The sequence below is a fragment of the Sander lucioperca genome, chromosome 1 (assembly GCF_008315115.2).
Source record: "Sander lucioperca isolate FBNREF2018 chromosome 1, SLUC_FBN_1.2, whole genome shotgun sequence".
In the NCBI taxonomy this organism is placed as follows: Eukaryota; Metazoa; Chordata; class Actinopteri; order Perciformes; family Percidae; genus Sander; species Sander lucioperca.
The window spans coordinates 28703923-28730335 of record NC_050173.1 but is presented as its reverse complement, the minus strand read 5'-3'; the positions used below and the strand labels follow the sequence as shown (position 1 = coordinate 28730335).

General features: G+C 40.3%; 1 protein-coding gene across 1 annotated transcript in view; it reads right to left on the bottom strand.

The window, feature by feature from the left end:
- Positions 1–26413, bottom strand: part of xpnpep2 (X-prolyl aminopeptidase (aminopeptidase P) 2, membrane-bound) — a 100358-nt gene that overhangs the window by 17282 nt on the left and 56663 nt on the right. Inside the window, exon 3 of the mRNA XM_031303036.2 lies at positions 129–168. Within this exon, the coding sequence (XP_031158896.1) occupies positions 129–168 (40 nt within the window). The remainder of the gene's footprint in view (positions 1–128; positions 169–26413) is intronic.

Below are 26413 nucleotides of genomic sequence, written 5' to 3'. Positions count from 1 at the left end.
GCTGGCTAATTTTCAATGTTTTGAAACCAGTGAGGTTATGGTGGTTAAAATGTACAGACAGAAGACAACAATGGCAATAAAGATCATACCACATTGTTATAAAGTACTAGTGAATATTCTATACATACCCAGGCCATGCAAAGCTGATGATCTGACAACAGACAAGTGCTAATGACAAACCAGTGAAGGGCCAATGTAGCCAAGTCCCAGCCCAGACAGGATAGAGTTGTGTAAATGATTTGTCTTGCTATTATCTTGTGTATACTTAATTTGTTTTAAGGTTGCAAAAGAGACTGTGCTCTTGATAAGTAGTCGTAAATAAATAAAGCCTAACTAACAAGCTTATTAAAAGCAATACATGCTGTCTTAAATTACACTAGTCTTGCATTGCCAGACCTATCTCTTGAGGAGAGATAGAGGAGGTAGATGACAGGTTCACCATATTGCACCCTCTACATCTCCTCATAGTACTTTTTCCCAAAAAGGAAAGACAAGGAGGCTCCACTGCCGTGTTTTCAAGGGGGAAATTAACAGAGGGCATGTGTCTACAGTGGATTTTGTCCTCTCAGACAGGACAGCGGTGTTTGTAGCCATGCTAAGAGCTTTGCTCCATGGTAACAAGATGATAGGTAACAAGAAACAAATATTGGATGGATTTCCGTAAAATTTGGTACAGATATTCTTCTATAAGGACACATGTTCTGTTTGATTGTTGGGAGACTCCCCAAGAGCCTGCAAAGTGTTGCTGAGATCCCCCAAACAGCAAAATGGAAGCAACTGGAAATAATAAATGAATGAAAACAGTCAAAGAGAAACTCAGAGCAGCAAAGCGGTGAGTTTGAAATGACTGTTGTTGCGCTGATGAAATTAGTGCAGTGGAAATGTACATTGTACTGAATTTATTAAGAAAGCAGGTAAACATGGAGGACATTTTTAGTTTGCGGCAACATCAAATTATGACAGGAGCAGATTAGAAAACAAAGAGACCTCTTACTAAAATATGGTAAGATATATTTATAAAACAGAGTAATAAACAAAAGATTGACACTTATATAAGCCAAATAAAAGCCTTGGCAGTCGGGGTAAATAAAGGTCTGAGCCTTTATTTGAGAATTAATGGTATTCATTTGCACTTTAACTTGGCTTGTCTCCCATCCTTATCACACGCTTACTCCATGCATGGCACAAAAAGCACAATAAGCCTCAGTTACTGAATTACTCACTAGTCCTAGTTTCTATGCCTTATAATGATCTACCAATAATTAATAAATATGTTATTGTACATGAGAATAAGAAAATAATAAACTACAGAGGGTATAGGGAACTATGATATACAGCTGTCAATATTTGGCCACCATATAATATTGTGCATTGATATGGAACCTGCATATGGGTCAATGAAACCCAGTAGATGGGCAATAAAAGCAATAAACTGTAAAAGTGATAATGCAACTTTGTCCAGGCTTCACTATCTTGCATTAAGCAATTTGGCACCATGATGACTCCCAAAGTACTATCTGCTGAGATACTAGGGATAACTGTAAGTATATGATTGTGTTAACATGCATATTGTAAGTTGATGTCTTGGTATTTGTTTTTCACTCACTGTATGCAGATCTGTTTGTGTATGATGTCTTAGCTTCTGCTGCCTGCTAATTTAACTGTGTACAGTATTTGAATTGGTATTAACTCAAGTTACACGCTTACTCGCACACACAACAGACTCTACTTGCTGCAACATACTGTATATCTGTGGCACCCATATCAATGAAGACATCCATTCGACATACTGCTGCTGCAATACTTACACTTCTGCAAACACCTGCTGCTTCTAATCATAATAAACATCCGCATTAACCACATCTCCAAACCAACATCCACCTGTGGGCTTTGTATCTAAATTTAACCAGAGAGAAGTTTAATATTGTTCCTTCTCAACCTTTTCTGTATTTAATGTTGTTTTAAACTAGCCTGGCACTGCCCTCCTACGTACTTCCGCTCAATTTTCATTTTCCTTTAGTACACCTGTACGAGAGTCTGGTAGGACCAGGCTAGTTTTAAACACCTTTATGGGAAAAAAAAAAAAACATTTAAATATACAACATTTAAGACACATACTCAATATAATGATCCAAAGAAACAAGAACATGACTTTAAATAAAAAAAAATTGTGTTGATTAAAAAAAACACAATTATACAAAAAAGACAAAAAACATGGTGTATGCTTGAGAGGAGTGATGAGGTCAGAGTACAAATGCCAAATATAACTTATAGCTCTGTTTTCAGTTTCATTTTCATTCCATGTGAGTTGGCTGAGTGAAGATTAATTTTATAAAATTAGAGCTTTTTTCAGCATTTCTGAGATATTTCAGTTCTCACTCTATCACAACTACAGTGAAATTGTGTACTAAAAATCCCACTGAAGGTCTGATCAGGTTCCACAAGTATTAGGTCTTACTCTAATAAAAGTGTGTGTATACAGTGCATATATTTAATGTGACTGTTCATTTAAAAAGTGTGAGGACACTTGATTTATATTGACAAAAAAGTGTGAACACAGTTTAGTTACACCAAGTGACCAGTTGGGGCTGTAAGAGCTCCATTGTTATTTCTTGCATCAACAGAGAAATTCATTTTGTTAGGAAATGTGAAGCTAATCTGTATAAACAACTGGACAAGTCAGTTACTTTTAGCAAAATACACTTGAAGAAAGACATGCATTTAATTGTAAAATATCCTTAAAAAATCTTAAAGATGGATATCATATTTCGACAGTAACTTGTCTATATTTTGTACTCACAGAAAATGATAAAGGACTTGCACTGACAGATGTTAACTAAGCTGCATCTTTGGAGGGCTGCTGTTGATTAAACTTCACTTCAAATACTGCAGCTGGTAAAAGTGGGGGGATTACTTTATATACTGCTGGGTAGCTTGTGAATTCACCCCTGGGGTCAATAAAGTCTTATATTCACCTATAATAATACATCATAATTTATTGGTTGATTTTATTTTGTATTGCAAAGTAACTTAAGTTATCAGAAACATGACACTACTTCCCTCTGACATGTAGTGGAGTAGAAGTAGAAAGTAGCAGAAAATGGAAATACTCAAATACTCATGTACAAGTACCTCAAAATTGTACTTAAGTACAGTACTTAAGTAAATCTACTTAGTTACGTTCTACCACTGGTAACAACTCAGGATTTTGTGTAACTTATTGTAAAGTCTTTATTTTTTGTCACTTTCAAATCATCAATGATGGCCACAAGGGGTCATTAATGTCTAATGTATTTCACCTCCAGTCCTCTTTTCGGTCTTAGTGAACACCCTGTTCTTCAAAACATTTCTCCATCATACAGTAGGTGCTCATTCACAATCTACATCAACTAGACACAAAGTATGTGTGTGTGTTTGCATGCATGTGTTTCTGTGTGTGTGTGTGTGTGTGTGTGTGTGTGTGTGTGTGTGTGTGTGTCAGGGGGATTCAGTGTCAGCCATCGGCCACGCTGTAGCCTGGTGATGAGACTCAAAGTTATGGACCAATATTAATAAATGGTAGCCCTGGCAACAGTGTTCAGTGTGTGAGTCAGAGGAGCTCAGGCAGAGGGGAAGGCAGGGCACCGTGGCCAAACATGGATGCTCTCTGAAAACCACCTCCAGTGTCACATCTGTGCTGAACACGAGTTGCTTGGACGGGCTGAATTATAATCAAATCAACATGAAATATCTCTTACAGCAGAGGTATCATATTTGGGGTTTTGGCACTGAAGAATCCAGAGATTTGTTTGCTTTGTGTCGTTTAAGTCAACACATATGAAAAACACAGCGCTGCAAAACCAAAGCAATTACATTTAATGACTTGTGCAGCAGTGTTTGAATGGTTTCAACAACATGAAGGATTACAGTACAGTAAACAGTCAAGGGAATACATCATGGGTGTTCCCCCCATTGCTCTGGGATTGTTGGAATGTACTGTGGTTGTGATGCACATTCTCCTGTATCTCTGAAGAGTGGATATTTTTTAAAGTTGTGCATTTTTAGGGTTATTAACTGGGTATGAATCAGTTAAACTGCTGCAGACATTGGACGCCAGCCTCCAGAGCCCTACCAGTCCTTCTAATGTGGTCTACAGAGGGACAAAAGGTTGTATAGAGTGAAAGATAATGAGGAAACCTTAAGACAAATTGAGAAAGAGAAAAGCCATAAATACGCAGAAGAAAAGAAGAGTTAATTAGAAGCAGTCCTGTCCTGTTATGCAGTCGTGTCGAGGGTTTTGTGACCTCAGTCACGTATACACAGTGCAGTCCTGTATGCAGCCTTCAGTCTCTGTATAAAGTAAACAACAACTGGCCATGTTGGGGTCACTCACTTCCAATCCTTGAGCTGCCTTTGTTTGCTGTGCCACTGCAGAGGCAGGGGAAGCTGATTACAAATCTTGCCACTTCCCCAGATTACAGCTAAATATCACTTGAATATTTCTGCACTGCTCGATGCAGATTTTCTAACAATATATTTTCTCAAAAAGCCTGTGTGTGTTGTTTTTTTATGGCAAACAAGTACAACTACATACTTTTTAAAGGTATAGGCTTTTTGTTTATTCCACAATTATCTCTCAAGAAGGTGTAGTAACATCACACATGGATACAAGAAAGAAGAAGAAAAAAGAAATATCTGTCTGTTAAACTGCTAAATGCTCCACTATGTTTACCAGCTAGTTACTAACTGTGTCTGTTTGCTGCAAGGTGCTGACAAGTAGCGTCCAGTGGGTTTGAGAAGTTTTTCTCTGAAAACAGCTCCCTGCTGCGGCCAAAAACGAAACTAATGAGAGCGGTGAGAGTAAACCAAAACATTAAAGTTGCAGGCCAGAAGAAACAACAAAACATTAGCTGAAAGATGCTATCAAGCTTAGTAGAGTTGAGTCGGATGATAATTGTGTGACCCCTTTGACATACAAGTAGTCATGTGATGCATTGTTAATAAAAACATGTTTAAAATGTGAACTAACTTTTTTCTCTCATCATCAAGGCCAGGACAAACTAATATACAATACTCACCTTCAACTCATGTCAATTTACACTACAGGTTCTTGTAGAAATTGGCAGATTATAACTAGCACACCTAAAAAAAAGACATTTTAGGGCCAAAATACATTTCTGATCTGCTGCTACACTATGAACCATCCAGACCTCTCAGGTCGTCTGGGACAGGTCTGCTTTCCGTCCCCAGAGTCAGAACTAAACAGGGGGAAGCAGCGTTCAGTTTTTATGCTCCACCTATCTGGAACAAAGTCCCAGAAAACTGCAGGTCCGTCGCAACTCTCAGTTCTTTTAAATCAAGGCTGAAGACCATTCTTTTTGATGCTGCCTTTCTTTAAATAATTGTTCATTTCTTATACTGTACTATACTATCTTTTTTAAACGTACAATATGTAACTTTCTGCCGCTAGGGGTCTCTCAACCAAAACAATGGATTGTAAACACAGACTTTTGATGACGTTGGGAAGTTGCGTGGAATTATGGGAGTTGTAGTTTTTATTGTTAAACACCTTCGCTGGTTAGAATGCATCTATTCATGGACGAGTTTACCCATTCAAGTTTATTCACGTTACGTTTAGTAACATTTATTCATGTCATTCTAATAAAATAGCTGCATTTTCCCCAACATAATTACGTTTTTCTTGATTCGATCTGTATTGATAGCTGACCAGTTAGCTAGTGAACCAGCAAGCTAACATTAGCCAGCAGCTAAAACCACAGTCACTATCACAATATATTTCACATGTCAATGTTACCTTTTGGATGGTTTCAACACTGGGCGGACGGGGTTTGTTGTAACGCTAGCTAGCTACTCAACGAGGCTGAGAGACGGGTGTGGGTGGGGATTGCTGGGGGGAATCTCCGGCCAGGACGGCGATTACGGTTGATGGTCGTTATGCAGCAGCAGAACATCTCCAAGCTGCCCGGAACGATCTCCCCCTTTGCTTTTCTTTAATCTTAACTATTCATTTTGGTGCTTAACCCACCTTTTGTCGGGTTAATTTAGCTAAGTGTAAAGACAGCTAAACGCAAAGGGGGGAGAAATTCGGCAGGGAGGAGATTTTCGGCACGAACACCGGTAGCACTAACGGAGACGTAGCTAACATTATGGATGGCCACTGTTGTGACTTGGCTCTGGGTCTGGGTCTGATATGGTCTGTTTCCCGACGCTTCATTAAACTCCCATTAGCGTCGTAAGCACCCTGCACCGGAGTTAAGTGCTGTATAGTACTGTATGGATTGCTGTAATGGTGGCTGGCTGTTGGCTGGCTATGGGCTAACGGTAACTGGCTATTGCTACATGTCCCGGCTGTGTTGTCAGCTCTCATCCCGAATGAAGTCTCTTTCGGGGTGTGCTAGCTGGCTAAATTAGCATTAGATTAGTCGTCTATCTATACAGCTAACGTTAACATTACTGGTGAACTCATTTGTGGGTTAGCCCAGCACTGCTTTTACCCGTGGTGAAAACAATCATGCTACTAATAACTTTATGAGCGTGTTGAAAAATGTTGTAACCCTATAACGTTATCCACCAAGCTTTAGCATTAACGTTAGCTACTTGTCAACCAACACATTGTAGTAACGTTAAGCTGGATCGATATTGATATGTATCCATAAATAAGATCTCTGCTGTATTACTGTGTTGCAAAGTGCATGTAATTAATCACAAAATGATGCCTTGTGGAAGAAAAGGCAGTATTACGGTTAGGAATATTTTTTTCTGTGACATTGTATGATTTACAATTACGCTCAAACGTATCATCTCGGTGCCGTGTTTTGACGGAAGTTACGAGTAACTAGAGGGTGAAAGGTTATATGACCCCACTAACAGGCGACTAAAGGAAACGTCCCGTGTCAGAAATAAAATAGCAGATTTCTCTGGGTTTGACATTTGGTGGAAACATTTGGGATAGTGTAACTACACAACTCAAAAAAATATATAACATAGGTATGGTCGTTTTTAGACATTTTACATATTATATATTACATATTGGACCTTTAAAGGTCCAATATGTAATATATTTACTGTATTAAATCAAAAAATGACCACAATTTGTCATCAGATATTAAGGAAACATGCTAAATTGAAATTCTATCTTTTCTGACAACAATGCTAATACCTGTATTTCTCCTTTTGAAATTTCCGTGACAGAATGTCTGTTTGTGTTTTGGCCTGTGTGTTGATATCAACTGCCCAGTTTGATAGCCAGGCCGGGTTGCCAGATATACCTGTAAAAACGTAAACCCTACAGCTGTAACGTTAGTACAGCCATGAAAGCAGCAAATAGACTAACAGGATCAACGGAGATAGATTCTACCCGACCTAAAAAAAACAGCATGTTTCTAACAGTTGCGTGACCAGAGACTTAACGAACCCTGGGTAAATATTAGAGATGTATTTGAAAGATGGAGACAGCTTAGAGCCCAAAGGACGCCGAGTTGGCTAATTTCAATAACAAGTAAGCATTAGCTTCAGGCTAATTTATCACGGCTACAAGGGGGGGGGGCATTTTATGTCATTTCAACATTCGTGTAGCTACTCACATTGAATTATATAGCTAGAGTACCCGAGTTGGTTACTCACAAAAACAATTGAGACACAGCCAGTAAAGTGATCCCGACTGGTCCTGGCTAACGCCGCCATGCTAACCCTGCTAACTGCTAACGTTACCGGAGGACCAGGCAAGCAGTCACGGCTGTTTAAAACATGTAGCCTGTTCAGCGGCCGTAGCCGACAACGGTGAGTTATTTGAAGCCAAGAGAGGAGGGCTGTAAATCGGGAAGCGATTGTTGCCATAATTCTAAGCCAATAAAGTGTGTTCCGTCGGGTGGAAAGAATGGCAAGGTAGTGGTATTTTTAGCGGTTCCTACCGTAATTCTAAGCTGAGGAAGTGTGTCTGTCTGGCGTGTGGAGAGGACGGCGAGGTTGTTGTGTTTTTAGCGGTTCCTACTGTAATTCTAAGCCGAAAAAGTGTGCCGGTCATTTGGGTAAGGAGCTCCGCGTAAGCACAGGCTTTTATGACAATATATCCTGCATCTAACGTTAGCTACTCCGCTGTGCTGTGAAGTAATGTCTGGCTATGTGAGACAAGCGTCTAGCAACATAGTTGTGGATGTTGCGGTCTTAGCCTGGCAACCTACGTGAACTTCGGATCTGGGGAGGAGGGGGCGGGGGAGACGACTCTCTCCAGTATTTTGAATTTGTACTGCAGTGACTATTTTAAACACTAGCTGTCAGTATTACATATTGCACCTTTAACTACTCTTTAATGTTTTATGTAAAGCACTTTGAATTGTCCTGTTGCTGAAATGTGCTATACAAATAAAGCTGCCTTGCCTTCAAAAACAAATTCATTCTTAAAAAGTTATTACACCTCATTAAACCAGATCCTTGAGTCTAAAGTTTGATTGTAAATATCATATCCTCAAGGATATTTTTACCCTTATAAATCCATTGATTTACCATTGTCATTGTACAGTTTCAAGTTAAACATCTGGTATCTTATTGTGATCACAAATATATATGTGGCATTTGGAAGAATTTGACTTCTTTTCATCTAGGCCATAAAGAATCCCAACATCTTGAAGAAATTAGGAGATTTCAACACCAGCCATATAATAAAGATCTTCTTTTTTTTTTTCTTTACGACACAATCCATAATTTGGGGCGCTTGGCCGGGAGGAATATCTCCTCCTCTCATTGCGTTGACAAACTGCTCTTAAATAGAGCTGGGAGCCCAAGTGAAACCAGATTGTTCAGAGAGATGGAGGAAGCAGAAGATAACAGACGGTAAATCAGACGCTGTTGGGAGACAAAGGTTTGCAGCCGGAGATTCACATATAGAACAGGAGTAACACCTTCCTGCGGTAGCAACAACCAAGAGAGTTATGGCTTCTGTAATAATCTGTATAATGTGCTGACTTTTTTATTGCACACCCATATACCTCTTTCAGGAGTAGAATCTGAATGTAATATCTCTATTTAGCATTTACAAGCAGTATATAGTCTTTAAATAAATGGTTTATAACAAGTGTAAATGGAACGCCATTAGTTTTCAGGTGCTGCGATAAAAAAACAAAGTTTTGGACAACATTGTTTTACCTGATGTTGGTGCTAGAGAAGAGAGTAAGGAATAACCAAAGTGATTACATTTAATCGTGAGGCAAACATGAATATCATGACAATCCATCCAATAGTTGTCAAGACATTTCACAAACAAACACTAATGTGAACCTCATGGTGACGCTAAATCAAAAGTCAAGTGATCATCAAAGTAATTAGGTTAAATCAGCTGGGAACCACTAATCTGTACATAATCTAATGCCAATCCAAGTGGTAGATGTTGAGATATTTCAACCCGAGTGAAAACTTTGACCTGCTAGTGGCGCTAGATGAAAGGTCAGGGGCATCCTCTGGGCACCATGAATGTCTTCACAAAATATCACAGCAATCCTGCCAGTTTTTGTTGAGATATTCAGCATGAAACAAACAGACCCAGAGTTACACAGTTAGCACAGCTAATTGAAAGGAGTGGCGAAATTATACCCGACAAAATGCAATCATAGTCAAGTATCTCATTTCTCCAGTAACTGAAGACTGAATTCCACACCAAATCAGGCTGCAGAGATGATATAACATGGACTAGAGGACTCTGAACTTTAAAGCAAGAATGCAGCTAGAATAACAACAGATTTTGGCCAGTAGCTGATGATGGAGCCCTGAGTGTGATTGCCTGTCAATTCAGCTGCAGATGAATGAGCTGGCTGGCTTTGATGCTGCAGCAGGTCACAGGCCTGCTGTCCCTGTATATGTGAATGTGAATGTATGTGTGAGGTAATGGGGGGTGAGATAGTGAGAAATACTGGGATTACTGGAAGGTCGGGAGCTGTCAGATGAGATAGATGCAAGACTTCACCTTTGGCGCTCAAATCACACACACATATACACACTCAGAGGTGGAGGGGATTAAGTCCCAAGGCGCCAATGCATTACTCACGATGCACAGACACATACGTGTTTAGATGTAAATGCACATGCACACTTGACCACAATAAAACGGTGTGTGCGTAGAAGTGTGCATGCCCACACACACAAACGTCAGCCATGCAAGCAGCTTTCAAACTGCATACATCCTACTGGGCTGCGCTCCAATCAGCAGAATTAATGAAGAGGTATCGCATTTTACAGTAAAGCAGCGTGTGGGGCTCTGGGGAACAAATGGCTGGAGTCTGCAACTCCTCAAGTCTGTCTTCAATAATGCAATCGACTTTTACGTTATGAGATAGCATGGTTAAGGCAATTTGCAGAACTTGTGGCACAGTTGAGTTATGTTCCTTAACAAGACCATCACATGCAATCTGCTACTTTCCATGGACCGTAGACCCTCATGAGTACCTACTGTGTAAATACTGTAATGTTGAAAAAAGGCATGGTGGTGTAACATGTCAGAAGTTATTTGGTGAAGGAATCCATGATCCTCTAAGAGGATTTTGTGAAAAGAATTAATAACTTAAAAGTGTTTCATTTGAATGAAACTGAGATAACATTGAAAAACTAAACCAAACTAAAAACTGGAACCCCAAAATTGCAGCCCACTAACAGCTTTAATGATGAAAATGTCAAAGAACTATTGACGACATGGCCAGGTTGGCTCAGTGGGTAGAGCAGGCGCACATGTACTGAGAGGTTTATGCCTCAACGCAGAGGTCCAGCATTCGAATCCGACCTGTGACGATTTCCTGCATGTCTTCTCCATCTCTCTCTCCCCTTTCTCACCTAGCTGTCCTATCAATAAAGACGGAAGAGCCCCAACAAAATAATCTTAAAAAAAAAAGAAGTATTGATGACAGACACCATTTCAGCTCAAGGCTTGTTCTGTGGTGAATGTCATGTTAAGATGAGGTTGGAAACATTATATTTTAGGTGCCCACATTCAAAGCCTGATTTTTGGAAATGAGACTTTGGATTGATGGAAACTGAGGTCAGTGTACAATTACCAGCGCCACTCAAGAAATTATGGTAAACTTTTGAGTTTATCTCCTGAAGTCTGACTTAGTAGTTTTTCTCAGTCTCATTTAGTGGTTCTGTCAAGGGCACTGGCTGCTGTCATTCTGGGAGGCTAAAAAACACTGGCTGATCCAAGTGCAGCTGGTGAGGTGGCGGCATGTTTGGCAGAGTGCAGGACGATGACAGAGTGACAGAGTCTTGTTCCAATACTCGGGGGCTCTGGACCCTCACCAGGCAGACTTGATTCGCCTCCATTTGTCTCTCAGAGTGTCAAATTCCAATCCGCTGAGGGAATAACCCAACTTGTTGCAGGCAAGGGGAGAAACATATCAGTGGAGAGTACAGTAGATGAGTGTTAGAGTAGCAGGTTTCAGTTGATAAAGGCCTGATAAACGCTGGAGTGGTGTATGATATGTTAAGAGTCAGCCGACTAATCCTTCTTTATCAGTGTTTGTCTTGAGGCGAGATGAAAGCAGCAAAGCTCTGGGGTGTGTAAGCAAACTCAGACAAAGTTATGTGTAAACGTGCATGTGATTTGTGCAGTCTGGGGTCTATGGTGTGTCTGATAACGTTAAAACAAAGGTCACACAATGAAGGCCCAATCAGTGACCCAGATACTGACAGTGTGGGGGAACCAAATCTGAGCGATATCACAACCTGAGGTCAAGAAAAGGATCAGGAATCTGAATATTTGGAGGATTCAGAGTACTTTCAAGTCTGATAGCTAAAATGTTGCACTGAAGACAAAAGGTGGACATATCAGAACAAGACTGTGTTAAATCATTGGTGCAGGCCTGTTGCTTCAGGTACCGGTGAGATATGAAATACGATCCAAGTCCAATTTAGTTTACTGAAACCACTGCACAGCGATTTATAATACTCTAAGACAGGATTTTACAACTCTGGAAAGTTATCACAGCTACAAATACGTTATCTTTGACACAATGACCCGCAGGTAAATGGTAGAAATATTGTGTTCTTCTTACAAAGTAATCTACCAAGAATGTTCCCAACTGTGTTTTTGTAAATGACCACTTAACACAAAGTACAGCTGAAGGGATTATGGGAATGTCATTTATTGTAGTATAATAGTATTGAACAATTTCATTCAGTTCCTCAGTACTGAACAAATACAATTTTTAATCTGATAGTGGTGCTAGATAAATAGTTCAGGGATCACCAAACTTATTACAATTCATCTTGTGGTGGTAAACATAAATGAGTGAACCAAATTTCATGGCAATCCATTCAATAGTTGTTGTTTTTTTCTTTTCTTTTTTTAAAGATTATTTTTTGAGACATTTCACACAAAAAAATGTCAAACTCATGGTGACACTAGAGGAAATGTCAGGGGATTACCATGTCATTATGGTCTGTACAATAGTTGTTGAGGTGTTTCAGTCTAGATCAAAGCAGTCGACCAACCAAAAGATCAACATTTCCATCCTTAAAAACACTCCACTAGTGTGGCTTAAAACATGGAGTTGGCCATTCTCTCACTGATAAAAACATTTATTTGTCCAAATAAAAGATTAAAATGATCAATAATTCTTATAACCAACAAATGAAAACATGGTATGTTGTGTGTGATGTTTAGATCAAACTATTTCACACAGCAGTTCGAAAAACATTCCAGTGTGTGAGTCACTGATAAAGTTGTCACTCCCGAGAGAGGAAATAAAAGTATACTCAGAGGAAGTCCTTGGAAATGGCATTGTTTTATCTGGCGATGAAGGTGTAGGTGGAAAATAACTATATCTTACAGTTGAATACAGTTGATGTGCAGGAGGCAGCTCTGTGACTCCAGAAATAGCTAAAGACCAAACCAGCATGGTTTCAAAACAATGCACTGCACACTGGACTCCATCAAACTTCCCCTGGCTGATATTCTGAGCCTTTTAAATGACATCCGGTGGTCAGAAAAGAGCGGTGAAGTCAGGCGAGAGCCCACAGGAAGATACAGACTTAAGGGACCAAAAGAAAACACCCAAACAAGCATGCAGGCGAGTCGGTAAACAGGAAAATACACAGAGGAAGGCACCTGGTTCAAGTGCAGGGTGCCTTCAGGGACATGGGACACACTCCGGCTCACGCTGTGTTGTTTCCTATTGACACACAGTGTTTCCTTACTTTCGGATATCCTGTGCATGTGTGTGTGTACATGTGTGTGTGTGTGTGTGTGTGTGTGTGTGTGTGTGTGTGTGTGTGTGTGTGTGTGTGTGTGTGTGTGTGTGTGTGTGTGTGTGTGTGTGTGTGTGTGTGTGTGTGTGTGTGTGAGTCAGTGAATCTGTTATTGTGCCAGCTTGTTTGTTCAACGATATCTATAATTGGTATCATTAATTGCACTTTGGAATTTGCTCAATTTTAATTACGTAGGATGTTACTGTAAGTGGAGGAATGCCATTGTGCTTGCTAATCTCCACGGATGACCAAGTGATCAGACACAAACACATGAGCTCCCGGAGCCCTAACAGACATTACGTGGCTCAATTCCTGCTGCTTGATTAGCAGTGGATATTCTTCTTTTCCACAAATCCCTAATCATGGAAAAGTTTTAAGTAAATTAGGGACAGCAATTTAGAAGCAAATGAGGAAAAATCTAATGAGAAATCATTGGAAACATTTGCTAACTGCCAGGTTAATGAGCCACAATTCTGCATAAAGCAGCTATAATCAATATTTGTATAATAACAATGGATTAAATGACTGTGCTCATAGTGATGAACCCACGGAGAGATAACGCCCGACTCTGCAGCTCCTCTGTTTTGATTCTTCTCATCAACATTATTTTGGCCCTAGCAGGAAGCGGGTTTCAGCCAAATACCTCTGAAAACTCACTGTACAAGACCTGCACAGCACCAAACAGTGGACAGACCAAGTTAGTGACTATCTGGTGAACATAGTGGAGCATTTAGCACCTAAAGATGCAGATATTTCCCAGAGTTAGACAGAGATCAACAAGACAAAGAGTCTACAGCCATGCTAGTGGCTCTTTGAGTCTGTACCCAAATTTCATGGCAAACATTCAATAGTTGTTGAGATATTTTATAAAAAAACAAAAATGTCAACCTCATGGTAGAACTTGAGGAAAGGTTGGGGGATCACCAAAGTCAGTAAAATACATTCACAGAGAACCAGAAATGCCTGTAAAACACAGACTGATCTCACTAAGTGGCGTATGTATGACACACCAATTTGTATGCCATTTTGGCGTGTTATCAAGACGCATAATCGTTTTTTAGCGTGTTTATCAACGCTGTTTGGGCTGCATTGACCTACATTACATGTGAATTATCGCTGTAGCGAGTAGTATGAAAGGACGGAGGTCTGCTGAGGGAGGTTGGTTGGGGTGGCGGATGGGTAGAACACAGGACTTTCACCCAGGAAAGCCGGGATTGCGTCCTGCATTTTGCGTTTATCAACCGTTTCTTTTTCTTTTTTTTTTAATAAAGCCTTCCCCAATGTTCTTTTCCTAAACCCAATCGTTTATTGTTTTCCTAAGCATGTGACGTTGGTCACCGTCGTGGTTTTGTCGTTTTTTTGTGTTACAAAAGCCTTTCCCAATGTTCTTTCCCTAAACCCATTGTTTACGCAAAGTCATGATGCCATGTTGGTAAAACATGTGGTGCCAATCCATCAAATACATTTGAGATATTTTACCGAATTACTGAAATCTTTGACCTGCTAGTGGCGCTAGAAGAAAACTGGGGATCACAAAAATGATAAGAATAAATCTTTTAGGGTACTGATATTACCACCCCGAGAGCCATGCCGCTAAATTGCAGGTTTAAATTGATATAAAAGTAATGTAGAGCATAAAACAAATAACTAAGCTTTACTGTAAATGGAAATCCAGGGATTTTCAAGTTTCACATACGGCTGCAGAAACAATGAGAGTATATCAGGAGCTTTGGTTCGACTGACGACTTAAAGTATTGCACTGCTCGTGTCCGCACATTCAGGAGCTCATAATAGGCTTGTGAAGGGATTAGCGTGGTGCCTAACTTGACCTCCTGACCCTTCAGAATAAGGCCTCTGCACTACTGCGAACAGACAGCAGCTGAAGAAAAAAAGGCAGTCACCTCTCAGTTGAAGGGTCTCTTTGGCTTGTCTCCACAAATTCCTCTTCCCCTCTGACACTTGTAAACTGCTCCACCATAGCAGGCTCTGACCCCCATTACAAAGGAAGGACTGCATGTCAAACTTGGCCAGTCAAGTTGGCCCATTATATGCACTGGCTGGGGGTTAAGCTGTGCTCCGGCAAACAGTGAAACAGAGCTGAGGCTGCTGTCACAGGGAGCTTTAAGCCTATGAGCTGCTATTTTGATGCAGATACAGCATATTTAGAAGGCAGGGGAAGACTTGAGGAGGAAAAACACAGTAAATCCTTATTTTTTTTATTGTTAGAAAGAACGTATAATCTCATTATTATTATTATTCATGGAAACTGCTATGTTACAATAAAAAGATAATGAGCAAACTTGGAGACAAACTTGCAGAAAAAGCAATAACACCTCAGAGTAAGCATGAGGTCTTAAAATCAGTAATGAATCATTGTTTTATAAGAAAAGAAAACACTTTTGTTTCATTATTTCTGAATAAAATGGAGACCGAAAAGAACAAAATACTAATATGTGTTGAAGGTCACATATGCTTTTCCACATTTTCTGTCATATCTACAATGTTATAATGTTGGGTTTTCATGTTAAACGTGGCCAAATAATGAGGAAAACGTATTTCAGACAAATCCCTGTGAGCTAAAACATTCAGATTTGCAACTATTCTGAACACTCTGGTTTCAACAGTTTTTTCCACTCTAGGCTAAGTGTTATGCAACTCTAAGCCGAACTTCTATGATTGGTCATCTGCTCCAAGTAGGCAGGACTGGAGTGTTTTTTTGTAAGCCACTGTGGTGTTAACATTGTCCCATGTAACTACATGCTAACTGCAGTAAACAATGTCACGTTGGCTGCCAGTGTCATTAAATTCTCCCCAATTCCATGTCACATTGCTCCTGAAACACTTTCTGTTAGTAGTATTTGGTTTAAAAGCCTTTATTCGCGATTTTGACTGTAGAAATTGCTGCTATATTCTATACATGGATTTCTCTGCAACGTCATCACTGCTTGCGCACGCAAGCGGGAGGCAGAAAGAAGACGTGTTTCGTGTAGCTAGTAGTAGTAGCATAGTGTAAGTCAAAATGCCAAGGAGTTGTTGCGTGGTTAATTGTACAAACAGAGCCAGTGATGGGTGCCTGATGTTTAACATACCTAGGAGGAAGCATGCTTTTGCCAAAAACCGGCGGAGGTTATGGATTCAAGCCACAAGAAGGGCAGATTGGAGTCATATGCAAGAGTCAGGCTCCCATTGTATCAATCAGAAAAGTTGCAGCTTGTTCAGTTGTTCAGCTAAGTGATATCTACAAGGGGGTAAGCTTCTCCTCGGACCGCGAACCTCCTAGGGCGCCATTTTAATGCTACAAAGCGATCACCTCCCGTTAGCATTCCATTGACTGCCATTCATTTTGGCGCCACTTTGACAGAGAATAACTTTACATCTGAAGCGTTTAAAGACTCTATTTGTCCAGTGTTTATTTCTAAAGAAACACGCCAATGTATAAAAGGCTCCATTACCTTGTACCTCACGTTATAGCTCCGTAGCAGACGTTTTTGTAAAAATAGGCTAACGATTGTGTCATAACCACGCGACTTACTGTCGCATAGTAGAGGAATTACCGTATAGTACAGGAGAAGCGCGCAGGCAATGTCTCACATTGTTTAAGTGTAATTACTAATGTAAACTAGCATTTTAGTTAGCAGTAATTAGCCTGTGCCTATGTTATCTCCTTACATATACCTACGCTCCCCGTCTCTGCAAGAATGGGAATGATTGAGATTTCTCTTGGCACAGCTACCAGAAGACTTACAACTTTCAGACACGTTGCTCACGGCACATTTACGTCGTCTCTCTCAGTTGGAGGCTGCGCAGTAACGCTCAGCGCTCACCGGAAAAGTGCTTCTAACGGCCTTCACTGGTCTCCGTCCAGAGACACGGGATCTGTTGGTCCACTCTTATATACTGTCTATGGATATCTCTCGAGACAAGTTTAGACTGCTAGCTAAAGCTACGCCGATGTTTTGCTAACGTTAGCACAACAGTGCTAAATATTACGACTGCCTTCAGAGTTTCTGGCTATAGTTAGCCTGTATGTATGCTAGCCGACATTAGCTAACGTTGCCGAAACAGCGGCAGTAGAGTTTCAGTGAGCTAACCACGACAGTGTTGTCGCCCTCTCGCCCACAATCAACCTCAGCTGCTAAAAACAGTCAACCTGCAGTGATGTTTTGAAATGGAGACACTTTTCCCGGAAATCCTGGCCAGTATTTTAAGGCATAAACCAACCATAGGGGTACACTCAGGGGTAACCCTGCTGCTAACATTGGATATTACATTAGCCTAAAATGATAATTATAGCCATACATATATATCACAGTAACACTGCAAAATTAAAGACAGACAAACAGATCCAACTAAAATCATGTTTTATTTATATACAACAATACAAACAATAAGGAAAGCTTCAATACTTAAGGTTGTTGCAGTAGCAGACCAGTTTATCAATCTGGCTTTCTGCCTCCGGTATGCGCACGCACCCAGTAATGTTTGTAAACAGGAAACCTGTGTATTAGTGTCAACTGCTAACTAAAGTAGCTACATGGCTAACGGCAGTAAACAATGTCATCTTGGCTGCCAATGTTGTTAAATTCTCCCCAATTCCGGGTCGCATTACTGCTGAAATATGTTCGATTGGGTAGCGTTTGGTTTAGAAGCCTTTATCTGTGATTTTTGACGGTAGAAAGTGCTGCTTCGTTCCACTACAATCTAACTTTAGCATACTGCTAACTATTAAGTAGCTACATGCTAATGCGACATAGCTGTAATCTCGGCCAATGCTGGTCATGTCCGGTTGTGTAATATTTGGTTTAGAAGCCTTTATTGGTGATTTTTCACGGTACTGCTATATGCTCCGTTGCAGTAGCTCCAGCTTCAACTAGTGAAACACGGAGCGGAGGCTCCCGAGTTTCCAGGAAGTGTGCTGGCCAATCAGAGCAGACTGGGCATTTTTGGGAGGAGGGATTAAAGAGACAGGTGCTCCTACAGAGCGTCTCATACAAAGGGTGAATACAGGTGCAGCAACCATGGGCAGCATGAGAAAAATAAAGTGTTCTCTTAATATTAAAGCATGTAAAAATGTTCTAGTACAAACACAAAATGCAAGTATAACCCTGAAAATGTTATATAATAGTTGCCCTTTAATATGAATGTGAATGCTACAAATCATTCCACCGTCCAAAAGTCTGATACTGAATGACATACTGCACACTATTAAAAATTACAATCAAAAAGAACACTTTTAGTTGGTTAAACTTGTCATTTCACTCTGAGAGAACAATGCCGTTTATGTGGAATCCAGCTTGAGGCTCTGACTTTAAAACCTCTCTTGGAAGGAGAATACAAACGATGAGACCCTGCTGCAACCCTGTCATGTGCAGGACTTTTATGGGTGTCGGCAGTGACCAATGGAAAAATGGAGCTGCTGCAGTCGGCACGCACACGATGACCTCAGTTGTCATATCATCCAGCCTGCCTGTTAGCTCAAACACCTATTCTCCCAGCTCTGATGACAAACGCTATTTATAGCACATTTTAGCTGTGTTATTAATGAGCTATACCTTTCAATGTACCCTTATCTACAATTTAAAGTGATTAAACCAGCCCCCATTTCAAGGCTCTGTCACTGTGAACAAATGTTATTTTAGCCTTTAGAAACTGCCAACCCCTGACAGTCTGACAAACCAAGCATATCATTGAATACACCATTAAAAAAGAAAGAACAGGGAAAGCATTGTGGTCATGATACATTCCACTGATGCTGCAGGATTTCAGAGGTTGAGGTGAAAAATAGGCAGATATAATGGTGCATTGAGCCATTGTTGTACAGGCTGCAACAAAGTTACAGAGACTTTGCATGGTGGACATAACCAGTGCAACTGAGCAAAATCCCCACAGTGCATTAACACTTGGTATGGCAATATGTAATTTTGTGTCCAAGTACAGAGGACTGTGTTACATATTTAATAAGTGATATGGTACAGTTCTGTTTAATGTTGCTTAAAGCTTCAGGCTTGGGTTCAAGTTCAGTTGTCGCCATCTATGTGTGTCATGTGTTTTATGATGCAAGTTGCATGGGTTTTATGATCCATCATTTATTTCATATTTGTTGTCATTTTTTTTTTTTTCAGCAGTTTTTTTCTTAAAAGCACGTTGTAACCTTGTTAAGAAAAGTGCTATAGAAATAAAGTTTATTATTATTGTTATTGTAAGTAGATGTGGAATTCCCAGCGAGAACAGCTAAAGGCAAAAATTAAGCTTCAGGTCTCGAATGGTCTCTCAAATGTGGCAGCTTGCATTTAACCATAGAATTGAATAGTCTACATACATGCTAGCAACTTTGTGACACTGTACACAGTGGTGCTTTGAGCTAAATGCTCACGTTAGTATGCTGACATGCTCAAATGACAATGCTAACTTACTGATGTTTACAGGTATGTTTACCTTCTTAGTTTAGCATGTTAGCATGCTAACATTTGCTCATTAGAACTGAACACAAAGTACAACTGAGAAAGGTGCAAGTGTCATTAGTTTTACAGGTATTTGTCTTCAACCAAAGTATTAGGCAAATTAGAATGTTAACCTGATAATGGCACTAAATTGAAAGAGAAGGAATCACCAAAGTTACTACAATTCATCCTGTGGGGGATGTGAATGTCTGAACCAATTTTCATGGCATTGGCAATGAAACATGACATAAAGTGAGTGTATGAACATGGATCCAGATCTCCATTTACTACAATACTAAATTACAAGTAGTAAAGTTTGTTTACGGTAACAGTCTTTTACTGATTATTATTTGAGTATTTGAGCCTTATCTACATGGTCATTCTTTCTAAATTAACAGGAAAAAACAACAACAACAACAACAACAACAACAACCATAACTGAACAAAATGGTCAAACCAGGTGACCAGTTAGAAGCAGCTCTCTGTGGATCCATAACCTCAGTCCTGTCAGTTGATTCATTATCTCAACATGTAGTCTCTAACAGTGAAACAAAAATAAGCAAGAGGCCTTGGCTAAACAAAAGCATGGGGCTCATAAATCTACCAGAAGCCCCTCTGAGATCCTCCAGGCCAACGCTGCAGCACAGCAGTGTGGTACTGGGTCTGGGATTCATAGAGGAAAGGGAAAGGCATGACACACCGTAACAGTGAGGGATCTGAACTCCTGATGAGCTGTTGCAACCCATCATGGAGAATTTCCTGATTGTATGTCTAACCTTTCAGCAATTTTGGAGATGGCCTGCAGAGCGTAACATGCTTTTTGCCTTGGAGTGCATGTTTGCCATGTTACAGACAGTGCAGTTCAAAGTGAAGGGAAGATATGTTCTCATATAACGCGATACACATTTTATTTTGGATAACCCCTCACCATAAAAAGTCAACTATGTCTGTCTTTTATATGTAATAAAAAGACATATTTCTGTCTGTCAGGTAATAGCCTTGTCCCGAGCTTTGCAGAACTGTTAAAAAGAGGCTTATGTGTCTGTAAGGACTCATAACAGAAACCAGTTCCAGATACACAGAACACACAGGTTTCTGTGGAGCTGCTACAACCATTTTAACCCTACTGCAACAATTATACAATGGAGAAGAGGCCCACAGTTAACCAGGTAGTGAATTCTGTACATTTTGGCATTTGAATAACTCTTTTGATTTTGTTTTTCTAAGCTAGTTGCACTGGGACAAAGTGGATCAGTAACAATGATGATCAGATGTACAGTAGTAGCTTTTATGGCTAAGGGATAAAATACTGGTTGTGATGCCAGGCTTAGGAAAGGTGGCATCAAGTATCAAAGTCAAATACAGTTGTGTATGAGCTGGCTTTCATCGTCACAGATGCTCAAACGCATATTGACAGGGCCAAAGCACAGAGATACAACCAGTTGGTTTAAGTGTTTGATTGTTAATCAGGCTTCTTTCCTTTGTCTGTTCACGTCTGTTTTTTCCCCATGTCTCCATCAAATGCAGCAGCCACCTAAAAAAACGGTGTAATTGAAATTCATTGATTTGTGATGTGAACCCAAATGTAAAATGTAAAATATCAACATAAGAATATCAGAACATCTCTGTTGCTTTGATTTTTTAATTTTTTTAGTTTTGTGGGTCACCAAACTTTATGAAAGTGCAATACTACATTTCTAGAGTACCCGTTTAAGCACTTTAAACAACTTAAATTATCTGTGCATGGAAGTTCATTATTGGCCTTTGGGAATAATATACTTTATGGTGAATACAAACTGAAACAGGCTCAGGTATCATCATGACCTTAATGATAGATGCAACTGAGAGCTCTGGATCATAGACCATCAGTGGACCTTTGAGCTTAGATTCTCTCCACCAACTTAAGTTAGGGTTTGCTGGGAAACTACATTTGACTATGAGTTACATTTAGGGAAAGTTGAGGTTAATGTTTGGATAATGGCTTGATCGTGATTAGAAAGAAACGCTCCAAATGAAAACTTAATTCACAGTATGTGAATTTGCACCCTGAGCTGAAAATAAATCTGTATGCTCATCCATCACTCTGACTTCTGTTCCACTACATTATCTCAATTCCTTTACAGCTTCCTTCCTTGTCAGCTTTTATGTATTACCCTCATTTTCTATTAAAGGAATTGTTTGATATTTTGGGAAATGCACTTTCATAAAAGATGACTCTCTGTACTGTAAATATGAAGCTACAGTCAGCAGCTGGTTATCTCAGCTTAGCATAAAGACTGAAAACAGTGGGAAACAGCTAGCCTAGCTCTGCTCAAAGGTAATAAAATCCATCTACCAGTGCCTCTAAAGTTCACTAATTTACACATATCTTGTTAATCGGAAAAAAAAGTGCAGTTGTGGTCGCATGGGGGGTTATGGAAATTGTTTGCGTTGTCTGACCATATCTCTCATAGTACTGCTTGTCCCGGTTGACGATTGTGTTGGCAAACTTCACCAGCACATAATTCTTCATAGTGTAAAACAACTACAATCAATCACACAACAACCTCTCGACCTTTGCCTCCACAGCCCAGTCAAACCAAGGACAACAACACAATAGAGCTTAAAAGTATATTAAGTCTACAGGTGCTCAATATCAATGATGAAGAGCTCATTTTGATTAAACAATGGCTGCATTCTTGGCCATCCTTATGGATGTAGAGGCGATGTCCAGGTTGACATTCTTCACTGTTTCCTCGACGCATGCTGCGCTACCTTGAGGGCCTTGAGGAGCCCGCATATTTTTCAGGCAGCACATCCTCAACAGTGATGGAGCAGAGATTCCAGCAGCTTATAGGCAGCAGGTGTGAGGCCAAGGCGGACTTTCCAAGGATGTTAAGTCAATGGAAGACTCATTAATGTCCTTCCCCTACCTCTGCAAACAAAAGGACTGGAATGCAGGAGGATGCCTGTCGAAACGCCACAGATGGAGGAGATACGGTCGTCTGAATAGAGTCCTGATCACTGGTCAAAGATAGTTTACACTCTGGGGGATCGCTGGGACTTTTTCAGCTGGGCTCTAATACAAATAAAAACTGAAAACTGCAGGAATAACACCCATCTACAGGGCTTTAGGGATTCAATGTTTGTTCCAAACAGAAAATACAATAATTTGAAGCCATCCGGTCTTAATGGTTTCTCAATTTGACTTTGTAGTGAACATTTTAAATCAGTGAAAAGTATTTGAGAAAGGATGTATTTGTTTATAAATTGGCTAAACTTCAAGAGAACAAAGAACGGTCAGCAGTAAAGGGAACATATTCCCACTTATGTGTCTGCTGTCTGACTCTAACTACATTTTAAATATCGCAATAGTGATTGCTGGAGATGGGCTTGAGAGCTGAAATTGCACATAATTGCTCTATCCCAGCTTGAGTGACTTTTCAGAGGGCTTAAAGGGCAGTGAACAAACAGTGAAGCTCTTTAACAGCACCAAAAATGGGAAAAAAGGCCATTTTGGCCTCTAACACATGAGTTTTTAAAATATAATCATTTGATTTTATTTCTCTTGATAAGACATAAAGGATTGTTGACCTGCTGGGCTGTAAATTAAATGATTTTTTTTCATCAGATGCAAGGTCTAACAGTATGGACAATTCTTTAACAAAATAACTGTATAAACTGGACAAACATACATAGATTCTCAGTATTTATTTTGGGAAGACTGCACTGTTTACTGCCAGACCCTCAAACGTTAAAGTGCTCATATTATGCTTTTCGGCTTTTTCCCTTTCCTTTATTGTGTCCACCCCAAAGGCACTTACCATCTCCAACAGAAAACACTGTTCACAAACTGCTCCAAACAGCTCTATTGTAGTCCAGCCTTTACTTCCGTGATAAACGTGCGTCACTTTGTGACACACGTTATAATGCTCGCCTAGCTGCTAGTGTGGCACTCCCTCATGCTCTGCAACTGACTAGCTAGCAGTGCTTACCTAGGTACTGCGCATGTGTGACTCCCAACAAAGATGGTAGAGAAGTCAGATGTCTCACTCTGTAGCTAAAACAGAGAGCTCAACACACAGGGTGAAAAGAGGAGCTGCAGCAATGTGCAGTACAACAAATATATGGTGTTTTCTGAAAATTAAACCACATAAACCTATTCTGGTACAACCTCTAAATACAATTATGAACCTGAAAATGAGCATAATATGAGCACTTTAATAATGTTAGTTCATATAAAATCATGGGCACGGTTACACGGTTACAGTTACACCTACCAAATTAATTCTACCAGAACACTTCCTTGTCCTTATTTCTGTCTTTTCTAAAATGACTGTAGACAGAAATGATAGCATGTAAGAAAGGCCAACTAATTTGCTTTTGATATCAAACTGTTGGCTCAGTAGCTGATCAGTAGCATAGCTGTATCATTGGCAGTGAATTATTAGCTCAATCTTGGTAATAAAGTAATTTTTTGTAATGAAAAATGAAATTATCTGCATGCTCTCCACTCGCTTGATAATTTACGTTACGCTTGCTTTGTGGATTTACTTGCTTAGAATTGACACAGCAAAAAGATTAACAGATCAATTTCACTGAATTTACAGTCTTTAAACTGAGTATTTCTGCAGCTTCTGTTTGAGAACAAACATCAACCTTTAGACTGGTCACCATGGCCACAAGGAGCTGGCTTGTCAAGGTGTTTTAATGGGGCCTGTTGATGGATGACTCCATTACTGTACAACAGCATGCTGTGTCACCTCCAGCTGCACGCAGCACTGGCACGCTCCCCTCCCTATCCGAGGATGTCGTCTTATTGTTTGCACCAGAGGGAATGAATATATTTAAAAACAACAACAACAAAAATCTTCCGCAGAAATACTTCCTTTTGATAAGGGTAGCGCTTGATTAAAGCGAGTGGCCAGGAGATGAGGCAAGTGGTGTTGACCGCAGTGACGAAGCGGCCTATATCCTGTTGGAGATAGCCTCGACATGACGGTGAGGATCCAGACACAAAAAACAGGCTGAAAAGAGGTCAGGCAACTGCTGACTGAATTGCTGAAGCAGAGCAGCACAGAGGAGTGAAAAAAGGAGAGTAGAGGTAAAGCCGCCACAACAAACAAGGCATGGCCCAGATCAAGGTGCTCCCCCATCATCATCCTGCACGCTATCTGAACCACATTAGTCAAGCTTAAAAAGACTCCCCCTGCTCCCCACTAGACCGCTGAAGATGGACGAGCAGCAGGGAGGCAGATGAAATGCAGGTAAAGAAGAAAGGAAACAGACTGAAAGTTATAACTTTTCTGCTCTGTTCGAGACAAAGGCCAAGACTTTTTGTCTGCATGCAGCCACGTGCTCGATTACTAATAAATCCCAGGTGTTCACGTCTGTGACGTGTTAAATCTAAAGGATCCTGCCCTCTGTGGCCTCAGGGCAGCGCTGAGCTGTACAGGGTGGAAGACCCAAGAGACCTGACCGCACTGTCACACAAGATCAGATGTTGCATTCATTCTGTTGCTTGACATTTAAAGTATGGGACTCATTTGTTTTACTAAAAGATACGTTTCAATGGTCTTTGTAGTTCCTTGAATCTTGTGAAGTGTGCAAGTGTGTTGCCCGTGAAAATGCTGATGGGCATTCAGTCTCAGATTGATACAGCTCCACAGCTTTACCATCAGGGGTCCTCTGAAAAGGGGTGATGAAAAATGTACTGCTTTAAAATATCTTTCACTGACAAAAAACTTGGACTGTGCCAGTTAGTAAAGGTCTAAGGATAAGATGTTCAGCTCAAGAGGATTTATAAAACCCCACAAACAATTCCTCAGATTTGCTGATGCTTACTTGTATCTGCTACCTAAATTGTTCCAGTCATGCATAAACTTTTATCTTAGCACGATTGACTAAAAAGCTACTATTGTTTGTATATGTTGCCATTTTTAGAGCGAGAACTAAATAGAACATGACTGGAGGGAGCAAATATCACTCAACTTACTGATTACATCTGCAGTAAACCAGGATATGAAGCTTGAATGAATGTGGTCAGAAGACTCCTAAATTACCTCTCCGTTCAACTCTGAGGCTTAAAATAACACACTTTAAATTCATTCCTTTAGGCCAATTCAACAATGCAAACATGTAAATTAAGATGAGAAGCCAATTTCCTTTTCCAATTATGCATTTCATTTAGTTTTATTTCAGTTTGCCAAAAAACTGCCTCCGCAATCCAAACAGAAATCAAACACAAATAAATCAAATCTCGGCGTCTGCAGGACAGGAAACGCACACTTGCTACGGACTACAAACTGTGTAAATTCCAAGGCAAAGGAATGTGTCGCTAACATTTACAGTTTCTTACAGGCTGATGTAAAACAAGGAAGTGGGAGTGTTGCAGTTTCAGTCGTGTTTAGGGTATTTGTTGCAGTCAGAAAAACGTGAGAAACTGAGCCCCACTAAACCCATCTGAACCCCACTGAGCTGTCGGGCACCTGTTTTCTGCGGGCAGCAAGCTTTTGTACCTCACAACAACAACCTCCACTCACAGCCAATCCCTCCCCTCCCCCAATGCTGAAATCTGGAATTCGGACTCCTCTTATCACAATTCCTCTGCCCTGGATTATTCCCATCATGCGCAGTGACTAGTGGGTGCCAGCAGGGCACGACTGCCGACACAGATGGGAGTCCAGGCCTGTGATGGCTTCCATATGTCGCATAGCTCTTGTGAGTCGTGCTTTTTTTTAAATGTTTTTCTTTCCATCTCTCATCTC